The sequence below is a fragment of the Macaca mulatta genome, chromosome 6 (genome assembly GCF_049350105.2).
Source record: "Macaca mulatta isolate MMU2019108-1 chromosome 6, T2T-MMU8v2.0, whole genome shotgun sequence".
Lineage (NCBI taxonomy): Eukaryota > Metazoa > Chordata > Mammalia > Primates > Cercopithecidae > Macaca > Macaca mulatta.
The window spans coordinates 166,622,425-166,642,531 of record NC_133411.1 but is presented as its reverse complement, the minus strand read 5'-3'; the positions used below and the strand labels follow the sequence as shown (position 1 = coordinate 166,642,531).

The 20,107-nt window shown below is 44.1% G+C and overlaps 1 protein-coding gene across 2 annotated transcripts; it reads right to left on the bottom strand.

The window, feature by feature from the left end:
• Nucleotides 1–1,265: 1,265 nt before the first annotated feature.
• LSM11 (LSM11, U7 small nuclear RNA associated) lies at nucleotides 1,266–19,136 on the bottom strand. 2 transcript variants are annotated; one of them, XM_028849864.2, is made up of 5 exons: nucleotides 18,678–19,136; nucleotides 11,129–11,268; nucleotides 8,583–8,666; nucleotides 7,484–7,822; nucleotides 1,266–1,773 (listed from the first exon to the last, which is right to left on the bottom strand). In XM_028849864.2, exons 1-5 carry the CDS (start codon nucleotides 19,123–19,125, stop codon nucleotides 1,645–1,647), a joined length of 1,140 nt encoding a protein of 379 aa, XP_028705697.2. In that variant the 5' UTR covers nucleotides 19,126–19,136; the 3' UTR covers nucleotides 1,266–1,644. The 2 variants fall into 2 exon arrangements, with proteins under 2 accessions (XP_028705697.2, XP_014996812.3); XM_015141326.3 differs by lacking the exon at nucleotides 1,266–1,773 and having other exon boundaries at nucleotides 6,147–7,822.
• Between the last annotated feature and the right edge of the window lie 971 nt (nucleotides 19,137–20,107).

Here is a 20,107-nt window from a genome sequence, read left to right as displayed (position 1 = left end):
CTCACAAATGGGCTTTCAGGCAATATTGGGTGGAACTGAATTGTTTCAAAGTGAGACAGTTGCTAAGAAACAAGGGCTTTAAGAGAGGCTTCCCAGGGCAATCCCCTGCCAGCAGGTGGGAAGGCTGGCTGGAGTTGACAGTTTCTGAGATGAGGAGTCTCAGGATGGAAGAGTAGTGAGAGACCCCTTAAAACAGCAGACACTGAGAAATCCCTCTTTGCCACTCTTCCCCAAGCACATTAACTACCTGAACGCCATCAGGCAGGCTTCCCGAGCTTCGAATCAGGTAAATTCAATATTGAAAAGAAACGTTTATATTGCCACTTGGGTTGATTATAGCTTGTTTTTCCTTAATTAACTCAGTCCTGACTGGTGAGCATTTAAGGATAAATTGTAGCAGTGACTGGAGACCTAGAGACTTAGGTCCTTCTGGGACCTCTAGGTAAGCAGTTTTCTTTAACCCACTGCCACCTAGTGGTAACTGAGCAGACTGAAAACTCTTCATCTACAACCAAGGAGAAGAACGGCTGGCATTTTTTTCTGCTTGCCACTCCTATCTTGGAAGCACAGGGAGTGATCGATGTGTCTCTTTCCACTGGCCTCCACTCTCTGCCAACATTTAACTGTCACTGTACATTTACAATGTCAAGCTAGCTGACTCTTCTGTCATTATTTTGATTAATGAGGACATTCTCATTTAATCAGAAGTATCTGAGATTTAAAACAAGCAAGGACTAGACATAGAGCACATGGGTCCTGCCTCCCTCTCCACTGCAGCGGTTAGAAATTTCGTGTGTGTCAGCTGGGCTCAAGTTACTGGATCCTTTAAAGTGAGAAGCTGGGTCTTGACAGTTAACTTGAGGTTTCACCCTCTAAGAATAAGTGTGACTTTTATTGTCTTCCTTACCAGGCGATTCAGTTCTGGAGGCACACAGAAGAGATCAGGTCATCAATGTGGCAAATCTGGGGCAGCACACCTTCCTGTACATGCACAGTGGAAAGCTGGTGGCAAATTCAAACATTTCTGGAAGAATGTGAAGATCGATTTGCCAAATGTGGTGAAACACTCAGAGGGGAGCAGGATGAATGGTGATTTCCGCAGATCACCAACAGAATGAACCAGTGCCAGTGAGCTATTAGGTAGAATAAATTCACAGGGCAATGACCACTGCTTGCAGCTTAGAAGAGAGAATTCAGAATGTGGGCCAAGTTCCTATCCTAAGCATGAACCTCAAGTACTTGAAAGAAAAAAGCTACCTCAAGAGTGGTGATTTATTTTTATTTTATTTATTTTTATTTTTTGAGATGGAGCCTTGCTGTATTGTCCAGGCTGGAGTGCAGTGGTGCGATCTCAGCTCACTGCAACCTTTGCCTTCCGGGTTCAAGTGATTCTCCTGCCTCAGCCTCCTGAGTAGCTGGGACTACAGGTGCGCGCCATCACGCCCGGCTAATTTTTTGTTTCTTTCTTTTCTTTTCGACAGTGTTGCTCTGTGGCCCAGCCCGGGGTGCAGTGGCGTGATTTCAGCTCACTGCAACTTCCACCTCCCGGGTTCAGGCGATTCTCCTGCTTCGGCCTTCCGAGCAGCCAGGATTACTTCGCCACCACACCTGGCTACTTTTTGTATTTTTAGTAGAGACAGGGTTTCACCATGTTGGCCAGGCTGTTCTCGAACTCCCAACCTCAGGTGATCCACCTGCCTCGGCCTCCCAAAGTGCTGGGATTATAGGCGTGATCCACCGTGCCCGGCAAGAGTGGTGATTTAGATGTGTGGGCTTTGGTAAAGAAAAGGTACAAGGTTACAATAATGCAAATGCAGAAGGCTTGAGATGTTTTAACTTTCTAGACAGGTGTCTTCACTTGGTAACAGACTCCCCTGCCTCCTCTCTGCCACCCCCCAAAAGCAGCGGACAAAGCAGCCAGGATATGAATACAGTTTATTACAGTTTTCAGACTCCCATCCGACACATATCTAAAGCTGAACATTGCAAACTGACGTTACTAGCAGCAATTCTCCCTAGACAGGAAGGGTTTCAGTTACTTTAGCAATTAGGAGTAAAGACAAACTTACAAATCATGTTTTTCTTGTAGCAGCTGGTATATGAGCAGTGAAAGTATAGATAGGTAGAGTCATTCGGTTTAGCCTTGTCTAAAAAAACATTAATAAGTTATGGTGCAGAGGAGTATCCCCAGGGTTGCCAAAGAGAAGGCTGATGTCTTTAGATGTCAGTATGAAACAAGCAAATCACTTTCAAGACATGGCTTACTATTTGCTTTACTGTCAGGACAACAGAAAAAGAAGTGGACAGCTACCCTAGATTCTAGCTCACACATAATTCAGCCAGATAATCATCATTTAAATAATACCCCTTGAAATTTCTCAGACTTTTCACAGCTCTAAAAACACAACATCAGACATAACATCACACATTTGTTCCAAAGGACTAAATATCAAAAGCAATTGCAAAGTATTGGGAATCACTTTTATGGCTTTCCTAAGGGACAGTCCCCATCTTTCCCGGGAGTGTTTTTAAAGAAGCACTAACTCTGGTAGGTTATCAAACTATTTTTTATTCTAAATAAATAAAAGACTAACTGAAGGTCTCAGGTGTACTTATTTTTCTTCCCCCAGATCTTCCAACCATCCAAAACCATTTATTGACAGAGAGCTTTCATTTTTATTAGAGCAGTGCAAGATAACGTACAAACATTTGAAAAATACTCAAAATACTGAGAATGAAGGAGGCCCAACCCTTCCTCAGAGCCCAGAAAACTGACAGAACCCCAAAGGCTTATCTTAAATCCATCAACTCAATTTGCCAGAAAGCGCTGACAGACCACCCACCTTTGCAACACAGGCCCAGGATTCCTGCACTTACAACCACTAAGAAAAGCCTTCTGGGAGAAGAAAAGCACAGACTGGTGAACATAAGTTACTGAAAAAGGGTTGACTGCATTCTATATCTGGCACAGGAAAAGAAAAATTCAAACAGCTGTGAAACCATTATATTTACACCACAATACTCTTACATGAACCTTGACTTTCCTACAGCAAGTTTCATTCATAAAAAATACATAAAAGATTGGAAAGCTTTGGGGTAGCACCAGTGACAGCTAGCTGTCATTGAATAGTTTTAATTTTTTCCTAGAGGCAAAATTTAGAGAAAATTTAAAGAAGCAATTTATAGAACTGATTCTATTTCATGATTTTGCCTTTGTCAGCTGCTATGGAAATGGTGCAAGCAGAAATATAAATATCCATTCTGAAGCAAGTAAGTTTCTATTTCTTTTTTCTCAAAGGGTAGAAGTGGTACCTCTCAATTTTTGTAAGGCGTCTGAGGATTAACGGCAGCTCATCGCTCATGACTTGACAATCTCTAAAGGAGCTCCTGGACTTTTTCACCACGAGGATAGACGGAGCCACTCCTATCCACAACTCATAGCAAGGATCTCTACGCATCTAGATTTTAATGCCAACGGTTTCTTGGCTTCCTGACTTGACATGCACCATGCACAATGCACAAACAGCAAGGTACTGACTGGTCTAAAGCCACTCTCCCTGGACACTGCTAACTCTGGCTAATCATCTCACAGACATCCTGCCTCTGATCATAAGATGGTCTCTGGAAGGAAGTATAAACACTTCCCAAATACTAGAGCAGACAGCCCAAAGTGCAAGTTCTACTAATGGGAGAGTAAAAGACTCACCTCTGTATACAAAGAATGGCACATGAAATTGTTTTGAGCATAAAACCATATCTCCCCTTTCTTAGTCACTTGTTATTATCTAACAAAGGTAGATACTTTTGAGAAGACCTCACCAACTACCTAAGTATGTCCTGTGAATTGTCTTGAAAACATATTCCCACGTTTAAAGATTACTTTGAAGAGCCAAAGTTGAATGTTCAAAAATAAATACTATTCTTACCAAGTTTCCCAAGCCCAAATCCCTGGAGAATACTAGAAACCAGTTTTGTTGGTTTCTAGTATTTCAGTATTCAGTATTTCAGCTGCACTGAGCTCCCCTCAGGTGAGCTGGTGGGAGTTCGTGGACTCCATTACTTTCCTCATTTTCTTTCCTTCTCCTGAGGAAGCCTTCAGTTATTTCCATAGCAACTTGTGATAATGTCCTAAATGATCACATTTTTTGAGTAGCACATATACTATTGGGACCTATTTTTTCTTTCTTTTCAACAATATCTTCAATAATAAAGAAAAGGGGGCTGGGCGGGGTAGCTCACGCCTGTAATCCCAGCACTTTGGGAGGCCGAGGTGGGTGGATCACCTGATGTCAGGAGTTCGAGACCAGCCTGGCTAACATGGTGAAACCCCTTCTCTACTAAAAATAAAAAAAATCAGTCAGCCATGGTGGCTGACCCAGTTACTCAGGAGGCTGAGGCAGGAGAATCGCTTGAACCTGGGAGGCAGAGGTTGCAGTGAGCTGAGATCATGCCACTGCACTTCAGCCTGGGCAACAAGAGCGAAACTCTGTCACCAAAAAAAAAAAAAAAAAAAAAAGGAAAGAAAGAAAGAGAGAAAGAGAGAAGGAGAAAGAAAGAAAGAAAGAAAGAGAGAGAAAGAAAAGGGAGTAATCTGTAAAAATGAACTTTTGTTAAAAAGTAATAATCATGCTTTATACAAAACAGCACATTTACTAGATAGAATTCATTCCAGACCCACTATCCAGACCAAACAAACAAATGGGAACATATAGCACATAAAATAGATCATACACAGTTCAAACATAATTTTTCATAGCCATAATTGTCATGTTGGGCAAAAAATGGTAAATCAACCCTTATATGGCTATATGAAAATTATATGTAAACATAAAAATGGCATATGTTTAAATCAGGTTAGATTTAACTAGGCAGTGGAATGAATGAAAACTGATTATATTCCTTTTGATTCCAAATTTCTACCTTATTGGGAAAGTAGAGTACATCATTCTAGCTGCGGGAGAGGGCAGGCAGGTGAGGATAGCCATACAGGTATATGCAGTGTTGCCTGATGATTAAACAAGACAACTATTTTGGGAACTGAGATTTCAGATACACTATTTAGAATTTAGACTGGCAGCTTCCAAAGATTACTGTTCACTTGAGTTTGTAACCTGGAACCTCCATAAACTTTAGTGCATCTGATCTGGCTCTAGAGTATACTTTACAATGCATTTAAAAATAAAAACAAGTAAACAAACAACAAACTTCTACAGATTGCCCTTTTGGGATGTGTCATTTTTAGATGCTCATTCTCCATTTGGTGCTACATATAAACCCCTTGAAAAGTATAGGGGATTCTTTCTGATAACGATCAGAAAAGGGTGAGGTCTGGGATTACAGCGGGAGCAGCAAAAAAAAAGTTACTCTCCTCTTCCTGAAGATACTCTTCCTGAGAACTTCCACTGTCCCTTAGGCGGAAGGAACAGAATATGGAACAGTTCCAGAAGATATCGTTGCCTTCTGAAGATAGTTACAACAGGATCATTACTATGACCCCTAAGATTATTTTGTTTTTTGAGACGGAGTCTCGCTCTGTCGCCCAGGCTGGAGTGCAGTGGCGCCATCTCGGCTCACTGCAACCTCTGCCTCCCGGGTTCACGCCATTCTCCTGCCTCAGCCTCCTGAGTAGCTGGGACTACAGGCGCCCGCCACCACGCCCAGCTAATTTTTGTATTTTTAGTAGAGACGAGGTTTCACCGTGTTAGCCAGGATGCCCTCGAATTCCTGACCTCGTGATCCACCCGCCTCGGCCTCCCACAGTGCTGGGATTACAGGTGTGAGCCACTGCGCCCAGCTAAGATTACTTTTTTATGTAGCACCTGCCTTGCTTATAAGACACAGAATTCTTACAAAGCTATGAAACAGAGTCAGGAAAAATTACTTATGGCACTTAAACATGTTTAGAGACTGTAAAATGCCTTTCTTTAATTTTTGTCTCAATGCCCCTGTGAGGTAGGTGTCTGTGGGGAAAAAGCTGAGGCACAGAGGGGTTAAATCTGCTCACCTTTCATTGCATGATGAGCCAGTGGTCCAGCTAGCAGAAGGACCAGGTGTCCCAGCTCCCTAAACTTTATTCACCCTGCTTCTCAGAAGGCTTATTTATGTTACACAACAAATACAGCAGGGGAAAGTTTTCTTTTCATACATTTTAATTAGTTGGCTATTTCTTATTCCCACCTTGAACATGAGTTATCTCAGATAAAACCAAATAAAAACAAAACAAAAAAATCAATATTGCCTAACAGTCTGTGTCAAGATGCAGCCTATTCTGCACTAGTGATTGAAAAAGCACAGAATATGATTCAAGTAGAAGTATTTGCGGGTGCTATGGTGTTCCTGTTACTCAAGCCAGGCTGTGAGTAAAGTGTCCCTTTAGACACCACCCACTGTACTTTGTAAGAACTTCTTTGGCCCGACACAAGGGAATACATCTACCACCCCTGTTTCATGGTGAACATTCTGAAAGATATTCTACACATGCTGGCCCTGCCTGGAAAGCGGACTCTCAGCCATGTGATGTGTATTACTGAGTTCATGAAGAACTCTTTGAAGCTGGACATGAAGGTCACAGTCTCCTGACATAAAGTTCACAGGACAGTTCACACTACGGACAGAGGGGCAATACCACAGGGTACATGCACTAGCACCATGCCACAGAAGTCAAAGAGAAGGACAAGAAGCCACCACACAAGCATCTTAGAGTCCCATCTGGTATGCCATTTGCAGAGGCTACCTCTGGTAAGGGGAAGACTGAAGAGGTCCTGTATTCCTTTCCATAAGAAGAAGAAGGATCGAAACAGAACACTCGTTGCTGGCTGCTGTGAGCACCACCACCTATCCAAATTCCACCCTACATAAGTTGGTAACTTTCCTAGATCTTGTAGATATTCAAAGACAATACATTTCATTTCTTCATCAAGAGAGAATCATGTCAGGCAAAATTCAAAAGTTAGTTACAAGATGTGAATGCAGGGCTCCAAGGCAACTTACACTGCTACTCTTGGAATCGAATTCATGAGTACTCAGGGCACTAGCTTTCAGACATGCAATACTTCTTTTCGAGATTTCTTTCCCCTATAGTCTCTAAAAAGTAAGTTCCACTCATATTGTGACCCCTAAGTCTAATGGAAGATCAGATATTTGGTTTCAGGGTCTGAAGTAAATCACGATACCAAATCAGATGCATGTATCTACGTATGCTTTTTGCCTTGATATTAATGCAAATGCCCGCCCTCCCAAGGCCTGTCCTCCCCTTGAGCTCATCTTCCAGGGGGCTGAGCCTGCTCTGTCCTCTGCTTATGCAGGACCAGAGGGAATCATTCCAACTCAGAGTTTCACTGGGATACTAGGATACAGCATAGCAGCAATTCATGCATTTTATTTCTAAAAACCAAAGCCCAGGCTGAGCTGGTCACTGTGCAAGATGAACCAGCAGGACATTCTCGCCTCGAATGAAAATCTGATTTATGTGTCGAGTGAATACCTGCTGGTAATCCACTTTGGGCTTTCGCTTTTTCTTACGGGACTGGCCTCTGGAAAGGGTGGTAGCCCTGGAAAAGGTACCTCCCACACTGGAGCCTTCGGTCCGTGTAGTCCTCCCTGACAGCTCTGACCTGGACTCCTCCCTTGCAGAGGCCTGCAGGGAAGAAGGGACAGAGCGGGAACGCTTGTGTGAGCCCCGGTCAGTGTCTCCTCTTCCCCACACTGAAGCCAACTTCCAAGTGGATGTCTGTGAGTATCTAGACAGAGTGGAATCTTCAACTGCAGACTTAGAATCTGCTTCCTTCTTGGAGGAATCTTGAAGTTTCAGTCGATCAAATAGCTATAAAGAAAACAATGATAAATATTAGCCTTCTCTTTAGCCTTCATCACCCTCTTTCAACATACAGAAAAAGACCAAATTCTTTAATTATGTTCTGTGGATTCCTTGCTTTGCAATTTTTTAAAAGTTAGTAATAAATCTCCTTTCTTTTTTTTGGAGACAGAGTCTCACTCTGTCACCCAGGCTGAAGTGCAGTGGCATGATCTCACCTCAGTGCAACCTCCGCCTCCCAGGTTCAAGCGATTCTCCTGCCTCAGCCTCCCAAGTAGCTGGGATTACAGGCACCTGCCACCCTGCCTGACTAATTTTTGTATTTTTAGTAGAGACGGGGTTTCACTGTGTTAGCCAGGATGGTCTTGATCTCCTGACCTCATGATTCACCCGCCTCAGCCTCCCAAAGTGCTGGGATTACAGGTATGAGCCACCACGCCTGGCCATAAACTTCCTATTTCTAACTATAGTGCAGATAATACGTATGTCAAGAGAAAAGGCTTATTTCTGTGGTATAAAGCTCAAAGACTTTCAAGTGTTGTAAGAGACAACTTGCTCCTCAAACAATATGCAGGTTACAAGCACAGACTCACTTGAGATTCACTGGAAGCATGAAAAGAGAAACTAAGGAAGACCTTGGTATAGGCACAGCTGGTTTATAGCAACAGAGATTTCTCTCTAGGAAATCCTAGTCACTGGACTCAGGGATCTCAATTCCTAAGCTGGAAAGCATGATGGCTACTCAGGAGGTCAGGGGGAAACTGCCTACCCTAGTGAGAGTCAGTGAAGAATCCCGTTCATATGCTTTGCCTAGGACAGGTTTTCGGTAGGTCTCGTCCACATCAGTAAGTGCCTAGAGGAACAGTCCAAAAGGAAAAACATTAGACAGAATTAAAAAATTTTTTGTATAGCTTTTTCAGGGAAAAAAAGGCAGAATAACATCTATTCAGAGCAGAACTACACTTAACAGGTGACTCAGCTCCTAGGCAGAAGAAAATGGTGACACCTGGTACCTTCTGTGTAGTATTTTTAAGCTGCTATCACCATATAAGATGGGTTTCACCTACGGATGGTAAGGGTCTTTATGACTGCATGGTAGAAGGTCTTAAATTTCAGTGTGCAAGAATATCTAGGAGGTTTATTAAAATACAAACCCAAAGCTATTCTGCTGGAGATTCTATTTTGGTAGGTCTGGGATGAAGCCCAGGAACCTTTTGTTTCAGCCAGAAGCCCCAGGTGATTCTGATGCAGGATGGCTTCGGACCCCACTTTGAGGAACACTACTGCTTCTTTACCCTCTTCAGTTTCTATGTCTTATGAAAGCAATTAACAGAAATTAACCAGGGTTACACACAGACTTGCTGGTGAGTTCTCATCACCAAGAGCAACCTCACAGGACAGCTGTTAGGACCAAATGAGATGTATAAGACTAATTCCTTTGAAAAGTGTAAATCACCCTACAAATACAAGTTGACAGTACTGTTATAATCACCACTATCGCCTAATACATTCTCTTCAATTCTTTCCTTCAAAGGTAAAACTATCATAATAAAACATTTTCCCCTACATTTTGGAAATGAGAAAACTGAGGCTCAGAGAAATTATCTTGCTTACAGTCACACAGTTACCAAGTGGTGAAGCTAGGATTCAAATTCCATAATGGTTGAAAACATGGTTTTAGGAGTTAGAACGACCGAGGAAAAAGTTTGACACTTCCACTTACTAACGGTGTGATCTGTGAGCAATATTCCAATCTCTCTAGACTCAATTTCTTCATTTGTGAAATGGAACAACTCATTCATTGAGGTAACATATGAAGCCCTCAGTATAGTATCTGGCACACAGCAGGAACTCAATATATGTCAGCAGCTACTGTTCTTTTCCAGGAGGATGCATGGATGGGGATGAAGCACAGGGAAAAGGAAAGTTGGAGACAGAAGACCAAATGGAAAAGAAACACCAGAAAGCTCTGGTGATTCTTTTTTTTTTTTTTTTTTTTTTTGACAGAGTCTTGCTCTGTCACCCAGGCTGGAGTGCAGTGGCACGATCTTGGCTCACGGCAACCTCCACCTCCCAGCTTCAAGCGATTCTCCTGCCTCAGCCTCCTGAGTAGCTGGGATTACAGATGCGTGCCACCAAGCCTGGCTAATTTTGTATTTTTAGTAGAGATGGGGTTTCCCTATGTTGACCAGGCTGGTCTCGAACTCCTGACCTCAGGTGATCTGCCTGCCTCGGCCTTCCAAAGTGCTGGGATTACAGGCGTGAGCCAGGGCACGTGGCCTGGTGGTTCTTAACCACCTCAAATTATAGTTGTGCTATTACATATCGCTTCTCTCCTACAAATGTCTAGAAAAAAAGGCAGTAAGCCTCTAGAAGGCTAGGAAGTGTGGCACACTCCCTCATTATAAAACCACCATGCAGCCGGGCACAATGGCTCATGTCTGTAATCCCAGCACTTTGGGAGGCTGAGGCAGGCAGATCACCTGAGGTCTGGAGTTCAAGACCAGCCTGGCCAACATGGTGAAACCCCATCTCTACTAAAAATACAAAAATCTGCTGGGCATGGTGGCAGGCGCCTGTAATCCCAGCTACTCAAGAGGCGGAGGTTGCAGTGAGCTGAGATTGCGCCATTGCACTCCAGCCTGGGCGACAAGAGCGAAACTCTGTCTCAAAAAAAACCAAAAAGACATCATGCAAAATGCTTTGTTTACTGATGTCTGCTTCACCTCTATCCTTATTTACCTTCCCATGTACTGCAGAGTGCAAGTTCCTTTCTGAAACTTTTGCACCTAGCATGGGGTTCAGCCAAAGTGGGAAGTCAATAAATGTTTTTAAATTAATGAAAGAATGGTTGGTAGAAGATCAACTAAAAGTTACTAAACCAATAAAATAACTGGTCCTTATGGCTGGGTTTCTCAACCTTGGCACTAATGACTTTTCAGACTGGATAATTATTTGTTGTTGAGGGACTATCTTGTGTACTGCAGACTGTTTAGCAGCAACCCTGGCCTCTACCTATTAGATGCCAGTAGTATCCCCTCCTACAGTGGTGACAATAAAATGTCTCCAAACATTGACAAATGTTCCCGGGAGGGAAGGAAGAACAAAATCACCTTGGTTAAGAGCCACTGCCTTAAGGAGAAGTAAGCAATAAAAAGACCTTTTTTTGTTGTTGCCCAAAAGCATGCAAAAATTCTAGTTCTTCTGACAAGTTATTTTTTGGGTTTTGCTTAATGTAGTTACTCAGGTCCTTTAAATATATAGAAGATGTAATCTGTGGGAGGCTCTCCCGCCCTGTGAGAAAGGCTTAATTACCATATTCCAGAACTTGTCAAATGCAACAAGGAAGCCTGTACAGACGCCCCGAAGTCCCTTGAAAGTGCGGATGTGAACATTCACCTTCACCCCCTCGCGGATACAGCGATGGAGTTCACCCAGAGGGCTGCCTTCGTGCACTGAAACAAGAGAAGATCAGGACAGTCTTAACATCTGCCCTCATTCCCAGAATTAAGCCAAGACCACCCAACTTCAGCCAGCAACATGAGGCCCATGGTAGAGTGACAATCTCACTATTGGAACAGGAAGGTCCAATGGGCAACATGGCTCGTGCGGTCAACACACACTGACACGAGACTAGATTCCAACACAATGAGGATAAACCATATGTATTGATATCAGCCAAATGTTTCACTACCAGTATATCTTTTATTCTACGATGTCGCTGACTCTAAGATGAACTATCACTTAAAAACTTCTTGGGTGGGCCGAGTGCAGTGGCTCACACCTGTAATCCCAGCACTTTGGGAGGCCGAGGTGGGCGGATCACCTGAGGTCAGGAGTTCAAGATCAGCCTGGCCAACATGGTGAAACCCCGGCTCTACTAAAAATACAACAATTAGCCAGGCATGGTGGCCCATACCCATAATCCCAGCTACTCAGGAGGCTGAGGCAGGAGAATGGCTTGAACCCAGAGGTGGAGGTTGCAGTGAGCCGAGATCCTCCCCCTGTACTCCAGCCTGGGCAGCAGAGTAACACTGTCATTAAAAAAAAAAAAAAAAATGGCTGGGCACGGTGGCTCACACTTGTAATCCCAGCACTTTGGGAGGCTGAGGCGGGCAGATCACAAGGTCAGGAGTTTGACACCAGCCTGGCCAACATGGTGAAACCCCGTTTCTACTAAAAATACAAAAAATTAGCTGGGAGTGGTGGCCCACGCCCGTAATCCCAGCTACTCAGGAGGCTTGAACCCAGGAGGTGGAGGTTGCAGTGAGCCGAGATCGTGCCAATGCACTCCAGCCTGGGAGACAGAGCAAGACTCCGTCTCGAGAAAAACACACACACAAAATGTATGTATCAACAGCAAGATCCTTCTAAATTGTGTGCCTTAAGACAATTCATGAATCACATACCCAGCTTGAGTCTTCCAAAAAACCAAAAGCTTTGTTTACATGTTCGAAGGAAACAAACTGCACTCTGCCCTTAAACACGTGCAATCCTGTCAGAAAGAAAGGCCTTTGACGCCACCAAAGCTACTCCACGCACAAGCTCTCTGGAGTCACTAGTGTTTCTGGGAGGAAAAGCACTGGTTGTAGCCCAAGCCCTGACGGTGTAAAAGGCACCTGCTGAGTATCTGGCTCCTATGACACTACTAATAAGCATCACATGAAAAGAGCAGGATAAGGATTTATGGGAAGAATACTGGGACTATAAATTTCAGCTTTTATTATGAAGGATTCTCTTCTCAGAGCGTGGGAGCAAAGATGAATTTTATTTTTATTATTTCATGTTAACTCAGCTCTCACAATATGCTGGCTATGGTATATAAAACCTCCCCAAAGAAAACCATACATTCTTCTTTTTTTCCTGCGACAGGGTCTCACTATGTCACCCAGGCTGGAGTGCAATGGCACAATCACGGCTCACTGCAGCCTTGACCTCCTCGGCTCAAGCGCTTCACCTCAGCCTACTGAGTAGGTGGGACTACAGGCACGCACTACGCCCCCCAATCTCTCTTTTTCGTGCATACACAGTCTCAGTCTTTCCCAAGTTTGCAAGGCAAAATTCTGTAGAAAGTTTATTTGTTTTTGGTCAGGTCTTAGAAGTCTGGATATATAGAGATTTGGCATTGACAGTAAACAAATGAAAAATCTCTCTTGCTTTGTTTCTAGTGGCATAAAGGAGAACAACAGCCCTGCACTTCAGTTTGGATAACTAAATTGGTTCCTCCTGAAGCCATCTTATCCCTCTGTCATAGATTGGCTTATAAACCACGGCTGTGATAAATTAATAAAAGATTCTTAGAAGAAAATGACTTAGCAGACTAGCAGGAGGAGTTTATCTCAGATTACAGGTTTGGGAATAAGTCAGAGTTGGAAGCAACATGAAACAGTGACCTTGGAAAAGACCATGAGAATTTTGGTCTGACCATCACCATTTACCTCTCTTCTAGCAGTATTTTAAAGTCCTTTGTACATTTGCTAGCTAAGGGTGTGTGTGTGTGTGTGCATATGTGTTATAGGCCGTATTAAATCAAGCATTGTAAACAACTTTCAGGTCATTATAACTAGTTGCGTGACCCTGGTGAATAACTTTTTCTTTAAGGTCCAAATTTCCTCATTCATAAAATGAGGTTAAGATAGTTAACTTGTAGAGTTATTTCAGGACTAAGTCCCAATAATTCAATTTCTTAGAAACTGATCACATGCCTGCATTATTTCCTTTTCTACACATACATATATACTGCCCACTGCCCTACAGATGTATGTGTTTACACAAAGAATGGAAAGACTATTTTTTTTCTAACTTGGAAAAAAACAGGGACATTACTTCTTTCCCACACCTCCAAAACAGAGAGAAAGGGCAATCAAGTATCTTAGCAACAGTCTCTTATTCTAATTAAATAAGATGGCAAATTCAGGTCTTTCAATTGGTCTTTCTCAAATGTGTAGCTTTAATTTTTTTCTTCCAAAGATTTAATAAGGTGTAATTTCAGGAAGCATTGCTCTCCTTGTGTGTGATCAAAAGTACAACACTAGCACCACCTATCAGAGCAAACCGCCAGGGCAAAAGTGAGCTCCCCATTCTGAATCAGAGTGCACACTCTCTTTCCAGCCGTCTCTGTGGCAAGCTCCAAATGGACGTGTCAGGTTTCTATGACAAAATACGACAAAAAAGCACACGCCTTATCTTTGGAGAAAGTTACTCTTCCAATCCCCTTCTCTACTGCCACACCCTTCCAGATCCAGGTCATTTTCAGCTCCACTCTTCCTTCTCCTGCTACATGTAAATTATACCATCACAGCCTGATTTTAAAATAACTGTTCTCAATCATGCCCTTCTTTAAAGACCTAAAACTTACCTCTTACGGGAACTCTTGTTTTCCTTAGAAATATTTAGTAGGAATGTAGGAAGAGAAGCCACGTCTGTGTCTCAGGTGGCGGCAAAACAAGATGATGGATCCCCCTGCCATGACCCCCAGACGCAGGGCTTACATGCTATAGGGAAAGGGTGATTCAGAAGGGATGTGTACGACAATTGAAGTAAGTTAACATCAAGGTTGTTCTCACGTAAGGACAGGAGCTACAGTAAGTACGTGCTCTTACACAAGGAACAACAGATAAATTGGAAATCTTAGAGGCCTTCCCAGAATTGGGTTTAATCAGAAATCAACACGGTGGATTAGCATTCAAGATGGAGTTGGTTTAGCCTCCACAACCACCTATTCAAAGAAAATTTAAGGACAAAACTGTATCTACATATATATCTCCAAATATACAAAGTTATTAGCTCATTAGGGCATAGGCAGCTCCCCAGATTCCATAACCTATTAAGGGCCCAGAGAAATGAAACCACAAACTGTAACAGTCACCTTATGAGTCTGCAATAGAAAAATATTTTTTCTTTTCTCTGAAAACAGTTTTAGTTGCCATTCTATAGAAGGGTGCCATGACAGATTTAAAGCACAATGTTTGAATCAGTTACCTGGCAAAGGCACACCAGTGTCTTCCCTATTGTGATGCTATGTCAAACTGGCCAACACACACACACACACACACACACACACACACACACACACAGCAGTGTGGTGCAGAAATCATCTGAGGCTATTCTTTAGTTGCACTGGAGACAGCTGCAATGAGCTGAGAAAAGTGACAAGGTTGAATTTTAAGCTTGGCCTTTTTTGAAGCCTAAGTACCCCTGTTCTCGGTTTTATGTAAGTCATACTCATGCACTTTTGGCAACCTCTGTGTAACAGAGATGCTGTTCAAATTTGAGAGTTCACTTTACTGCTGTATGCAGGGCTCAGATGTTCTTGATTTTGCTTATTTTCTTGCTCTTTATTTGCAGGTAGTGAAATCAAAGTTATCCAAAGAATATCACTTTATTAAAATGAAAACATCAAGACACCATATTGTGGGAAATTATTTCAGCAATCAAAGTAAACTACAACAACAGGACTCGAACAAATTTCCAATCGTGGTATTATGTCAGAGGCCCAATAAATCAGGTTTGTTTTGAAATCCTTCTCAGCAGGATGTGTGCGAGTAAAAGGAGTGTGTAGGCTCCCTGCAGAACTGAATTTGGAACTGGAGACAAGCCATTCACCTAGACAGTGGTCTAGAAGTCAAATCCTGCATGTCACATGCATTTTGGATTGACCACACACACTTGTTCATACCGGCACAGGCTGCACACCAACACACTTGTAGCTAAAACAAAGTAATGATAACACGTTTTCTCACAGCTTTATAATGTCAAGATGTTAGCTTGAATACACCAGTTCGTTTCACAGTGACAGATATACCTAGAAAAAGCTTGCTCAAAGCATAATTATAAACCAGAACCACTGTGGATCAGGTATGGTGCTGCGATGCTAAGGAGAAATATAGACACTAGAATTATGTGGAAAAGAGGATGATAATGCTCTTTAGTCTTGTCTTACCGTTCTCTATAGGCGCCTCAATATTAAAAAGGAGGAAAAGCAATTACATTCCACTTGCAAGTAGAGCTTGTGCTTGAGTTCTTTACATGGAGAAAATGTGGAATCAATGATGGCTTAGGCTTAATGATTATGAAAAACCTTTCCTCCTATGCTTTTTCTTTTTTTCTTTAGTATTCCCAGTATTGCAACAGCCTCCTATACTTTTATTATTACTTTTTTTTGAGACCTCTTATCACCTCTGTAGACATCCCTATGATGTCCTATGATCTCGGCTCACTGCAGCTTCCACCTCCAGGGTTCAAGCGATTCTCGTGCCTCATCCTCCTGAGCAGCTGGAACTAGAGACAGATGCTGCCACGCCCAACTAATTTTTCTATTTTTAGTAGAGACAGAGTTTGACCATGTTGGCCAGGCTGGTCTTGAACTCCTGGCCTAAAGTGATCCGCCCACCTCAGCCTCCCAAAGTGCTGGGATTACAGGTGTGAGCCACTGTGCTTGGCTACTTTTAAAATTTTATTACTGCAAGGAAAAGAATAGGACTGCTCCACAAGGGACTTCAAAGAGATTCTATGACAGAGATACAAAGTGAAACATTTTATGGTTAAAACACCATTACACTTAATTTTGCACTCCTTCCACACTGTCCTGTCTGTGAACTTGGATGGGTAACTTGGATCTGAATTGATGAAATACAGCATTTTAAAGTCAGCAACAAAATGTAGCTCCTCCTGTATTCTTCATTATGTTTCATTGATGATATGACCTAACAAACCTTCTGTTTGCTGTTACGGCCTGATGTAACTTACATTTTATGTAAATATTTTGCAAAGAATTAAGCATTCTCAAATGCATAGCCATTTTTTTCCAGAAAGCATTTGTATATGTCCACAAATAGTTTTATCTTACTGTTATCTATATTTTGATTTTTCTGAGCAACTGTATCCAATCAGGGTTTAGAGTAGGCATATATATATATATGTATATATAGTTTTTTAAATTAAAACTGTGGCATACATATAAAATATACCTAGTTCTTTTCTTTTTCCCTTCCAACTTTTGTTTTTGGATCAGGAGGTACGTGAAAAGTTTGCTGCATGTGTAAATCGTGTGTCACTGGGGTCTGGCACACAAATTATTTTGTCACCCAGGTAGTGACCATAGTACCCGATAGGTAGTTTTCTGATTCTCACCCCCCTCCCACCCTTCACCCTCAAGTAGGAACTCTTTCTTGAATAAATCCAATCCTCACCCATGTTTCTGTTGTTTTCTTGCTTTCTGAAGGTCAACTCTGTGTGACGTCAACACCTGTCTCTCATGTACACCCAACTGTCTGCAGTGCCATGGTGAAAATTTTCAGTATGTAGGACACATTCTCTGAGATCTTAATTCCAGGGGTATACTTAATCACAAGAAGTTGACAAAGCCGGTCTTCACACACTGTCATATCATTACAGTGAAGTGCTCTACAGGGAAAGCCAAAACCACCCACCACATAGCAATACACAGTAATATTCCTTTCCCTTGATAATCTTGGTAGCAACGCAATAACTGGTAAAATAGAAATAAATGTTGCAATGAGACTTAAGAGTGCATTTCAACTAGCTAATGGTGGCAAATTGCATAGGCAAATTAAGGTCCCCCAAACTGCTCTCGTTTTGGGAACATGCATACTGTCTTTGTGTTACAGCCGGGAAAGCAAGCCGGGGTAAATCCTAGCTTGGGCAGGGATGCTGTGGCATGGTAAGACAACCAGCAAAGGCACACATAACAGCACACAGCGTTTCAGGATGTTTCTCTCTTAATAAACAAATTTCTAGGAAGGAAGAAAATCAGTCCCTTGCTTGGCACACCTCTCCATCCAAAAGGCAGTGACTTAATAAGGTAACAATTGAATTACCAGGATACAGATGCTTTGAATAGCTAAGTAGGTCATTGTGTTCACAGGGCAGATGTCAGAACTGCTTGCCAGATGACAAAAGAGATAACCCTAGGCTGTTTTTATTCCATTTATACAAGACTTAACTCACACATTAGAGCCTCTGCTGTTTACAGCTTTACTCTAAGGATCTATTAGGAGGCTCCAAGAAATTCCCTTGTGCCATTTACACCTTTAGAACTTAAAATAATCTGCACATATGGTAATATGAGCCTGACAGACACAGTCCTGCACCCAGCCAGGCAGAGTGGCTGTAAAACAGCGTCTGTGTTTTAGAGGCATTCTGTGCCTGCTGCATTTCAGCACTTGTGACTTAGTAATGTGAACATATGTGTATCAAGACCCTGCAGCCCTTCTGCTTATCGCACTCAAGAAGGAGCTGTCAATGTACAGGGGTTATGGGATTATGCGCCTGTGCTATCTGAACAGATCTCCCCACACTCCATCCGATCCTCCTCAAATCCCACTGACCAAATACTCTCCTTCCCCTAATATTGGCTGTGCTCTCCCCTCACGTCTCCTTTTCCGCCCCACCTTACCTCTCACTGTGGTCTCTAAGACCTCTCATCACCTCTGCAGACGTCCCTCTGATGTCCCCCAAACTCTGTAGCCCCCGCCACCTCTCCAGGTCCTCCATCAATCCTGTAGACCCTCTCCGCAGGCTCATCACCTCTGACCCTTCCATGGGCCCCGATTACCTCTACAGACCTTTCCCACGGCTTCTTATCACCACTACAGCCTCACCACTCTCCCTCTGTTGCTCCTACAGCCCCTTTTCTTACTCAGAGGGACCCTCCCCACGCCGTCATTACCCACATTACTCAAGCAGTTCCACCCCACAGTCGCTGCTGATCCCCGCAAATCTCCAAGGCGCTCCCACAATCCGTGCAGACCCGCGCCCGGCCACCGCCGCCCCGCAGACGCCCCCTCGGCCGCCAGCTTCCGGACGGCGGCGGCCCCGCTTCCCGCCCGGACCGCGGACTCACAGGGCATTCGCGTGAGCACGTTGCGTGGCGCCTTCCTGCTTCGACCGGGACCCCTCCGGCCCGCTCCTGCGGCTCCGTCCCCTTCCTCTTTGGCCACCATGAGACGGCGGAGACGCTGGATGCGCTCGGGGTCCGGGGCGGGCGCGTCCGGGCGGCGGCGAGTCCTGCCTGAGGGCCCGGGCGCGGAGGGAACCCCCGAGCCCGCGGCCGCGCCCCGAGCCCGCCCGCGCCCGCGCCCGCCGCCCCGGACCCCGGTCCTGAGGAAGCTCTCGTACTCCGCCACGTTGTTGAAGCAGGGGGCATTGGGGTAGGGGATGGGAGGCAGGCGGGGCGCGTACAGCGCCAGCAGCGGGTCGAAGCTGTCAGAGCTGACATCCAGCCGCGGGCTGGGCGGGCGCGCGGGACTCGCGGCGCGAGCCGACCTCGCCCCCCGCTCCCGCTCCTCCATGTTTGAAAGGCCCGCAAGCCGAGGCCGATGGGAAGAAGGAGCGGAGCCGCCAGAGGGCGGCACTGCGCAGCCGCGGCGCGGGGTTGCACTGCGCCGACGCGGCCGCCGGAGGGCAGCACCTGTCCTCGTTCCACCCCGGCCGGGGGGCGTGGTGCGCGGCTCCGACCAGCCCGCGCCTCGCACCGCCTCCGCCCACGGCTGACAGGTTAACGCTGTCGGCTGCTGCTTGACCTGCTCCAATGCAGTTTCCCCATCTATATCATTACCACTTAGGGTGTTTGTTAATACTCTGGGTTCCCCGGGAATAAGCTCGGGATCGCATCCTAGCTTGAGCTGCAGGAAACGTCTGGAGGAAGGCAATGAATGTCTCAATTTGCTTCCATGCTGAGTACTACTGATGGGGTAGGAAGAATAGCCTCCTTGGGCTCAAAGTATTTAGCGTCTTTCTCATCTGAAATATGACATAAATAGTACCTACCTTATAGAACTGACCTCAGGATGGGGAGATACTGCCTACAGAGCTCATAATAGATGCATGTCGGCCAATACTGGGTGTCTGTCCTCCATTTCCTATACACTGTGCATAAACAAATTTGCGCTTAGTATCAAAGAAAATTAATTATATCACTGTCTTTCTAAGCATTGCTAAGCAATTGGAAGAAACGAGGATCCAGCTCTTGGAGGAAACTATGGAAAATTCACAAGACCTGATCATACCACTTGCTACTTTATAGTCTCAGTTCGGCAAAATATTTTTTGGTTGATTTTAAAATGACAGTCTACTCTACACAGAAGGCCCAGATACAACCTTCTCATCCATCAGAGCCAAAATGTTTCCACTTACCTACAGGCCACACATCACTTGCCCATCACCACATTCTTGAACTGCCATCAACTAGTGTTCTCTGTACTAGTTGCTTTGTGTACATTTCAGTTTCCTTAAGACTTAGAGAGGATGTCTCCAAGAGAGTACTGGAGAGTA

Coding starts and splice junctions, on each gene's coding strand:
- LSM11 (XM_028849864.2), bottom strand. CDS start 19,125: ATGGAGGAGCGGGAGCGGGGGGCGAGGTCGGCTCGCGCCGCGAGTCCC. Junction 11,269..18,677: donor CGTGCTCACGCGAATGCCCT/GTGAGTCCGCGG, acceptor CTCTTGTTTCAG/TGCACGAAGGCAGCCCTCTG. Junction 8,667..11,128: donor TTGACAAGTTCTGGAATATG/GTAATTAAGCCT, acceptor CTGTTCCTCTAG/GCACTTACTGATGTGGACGA.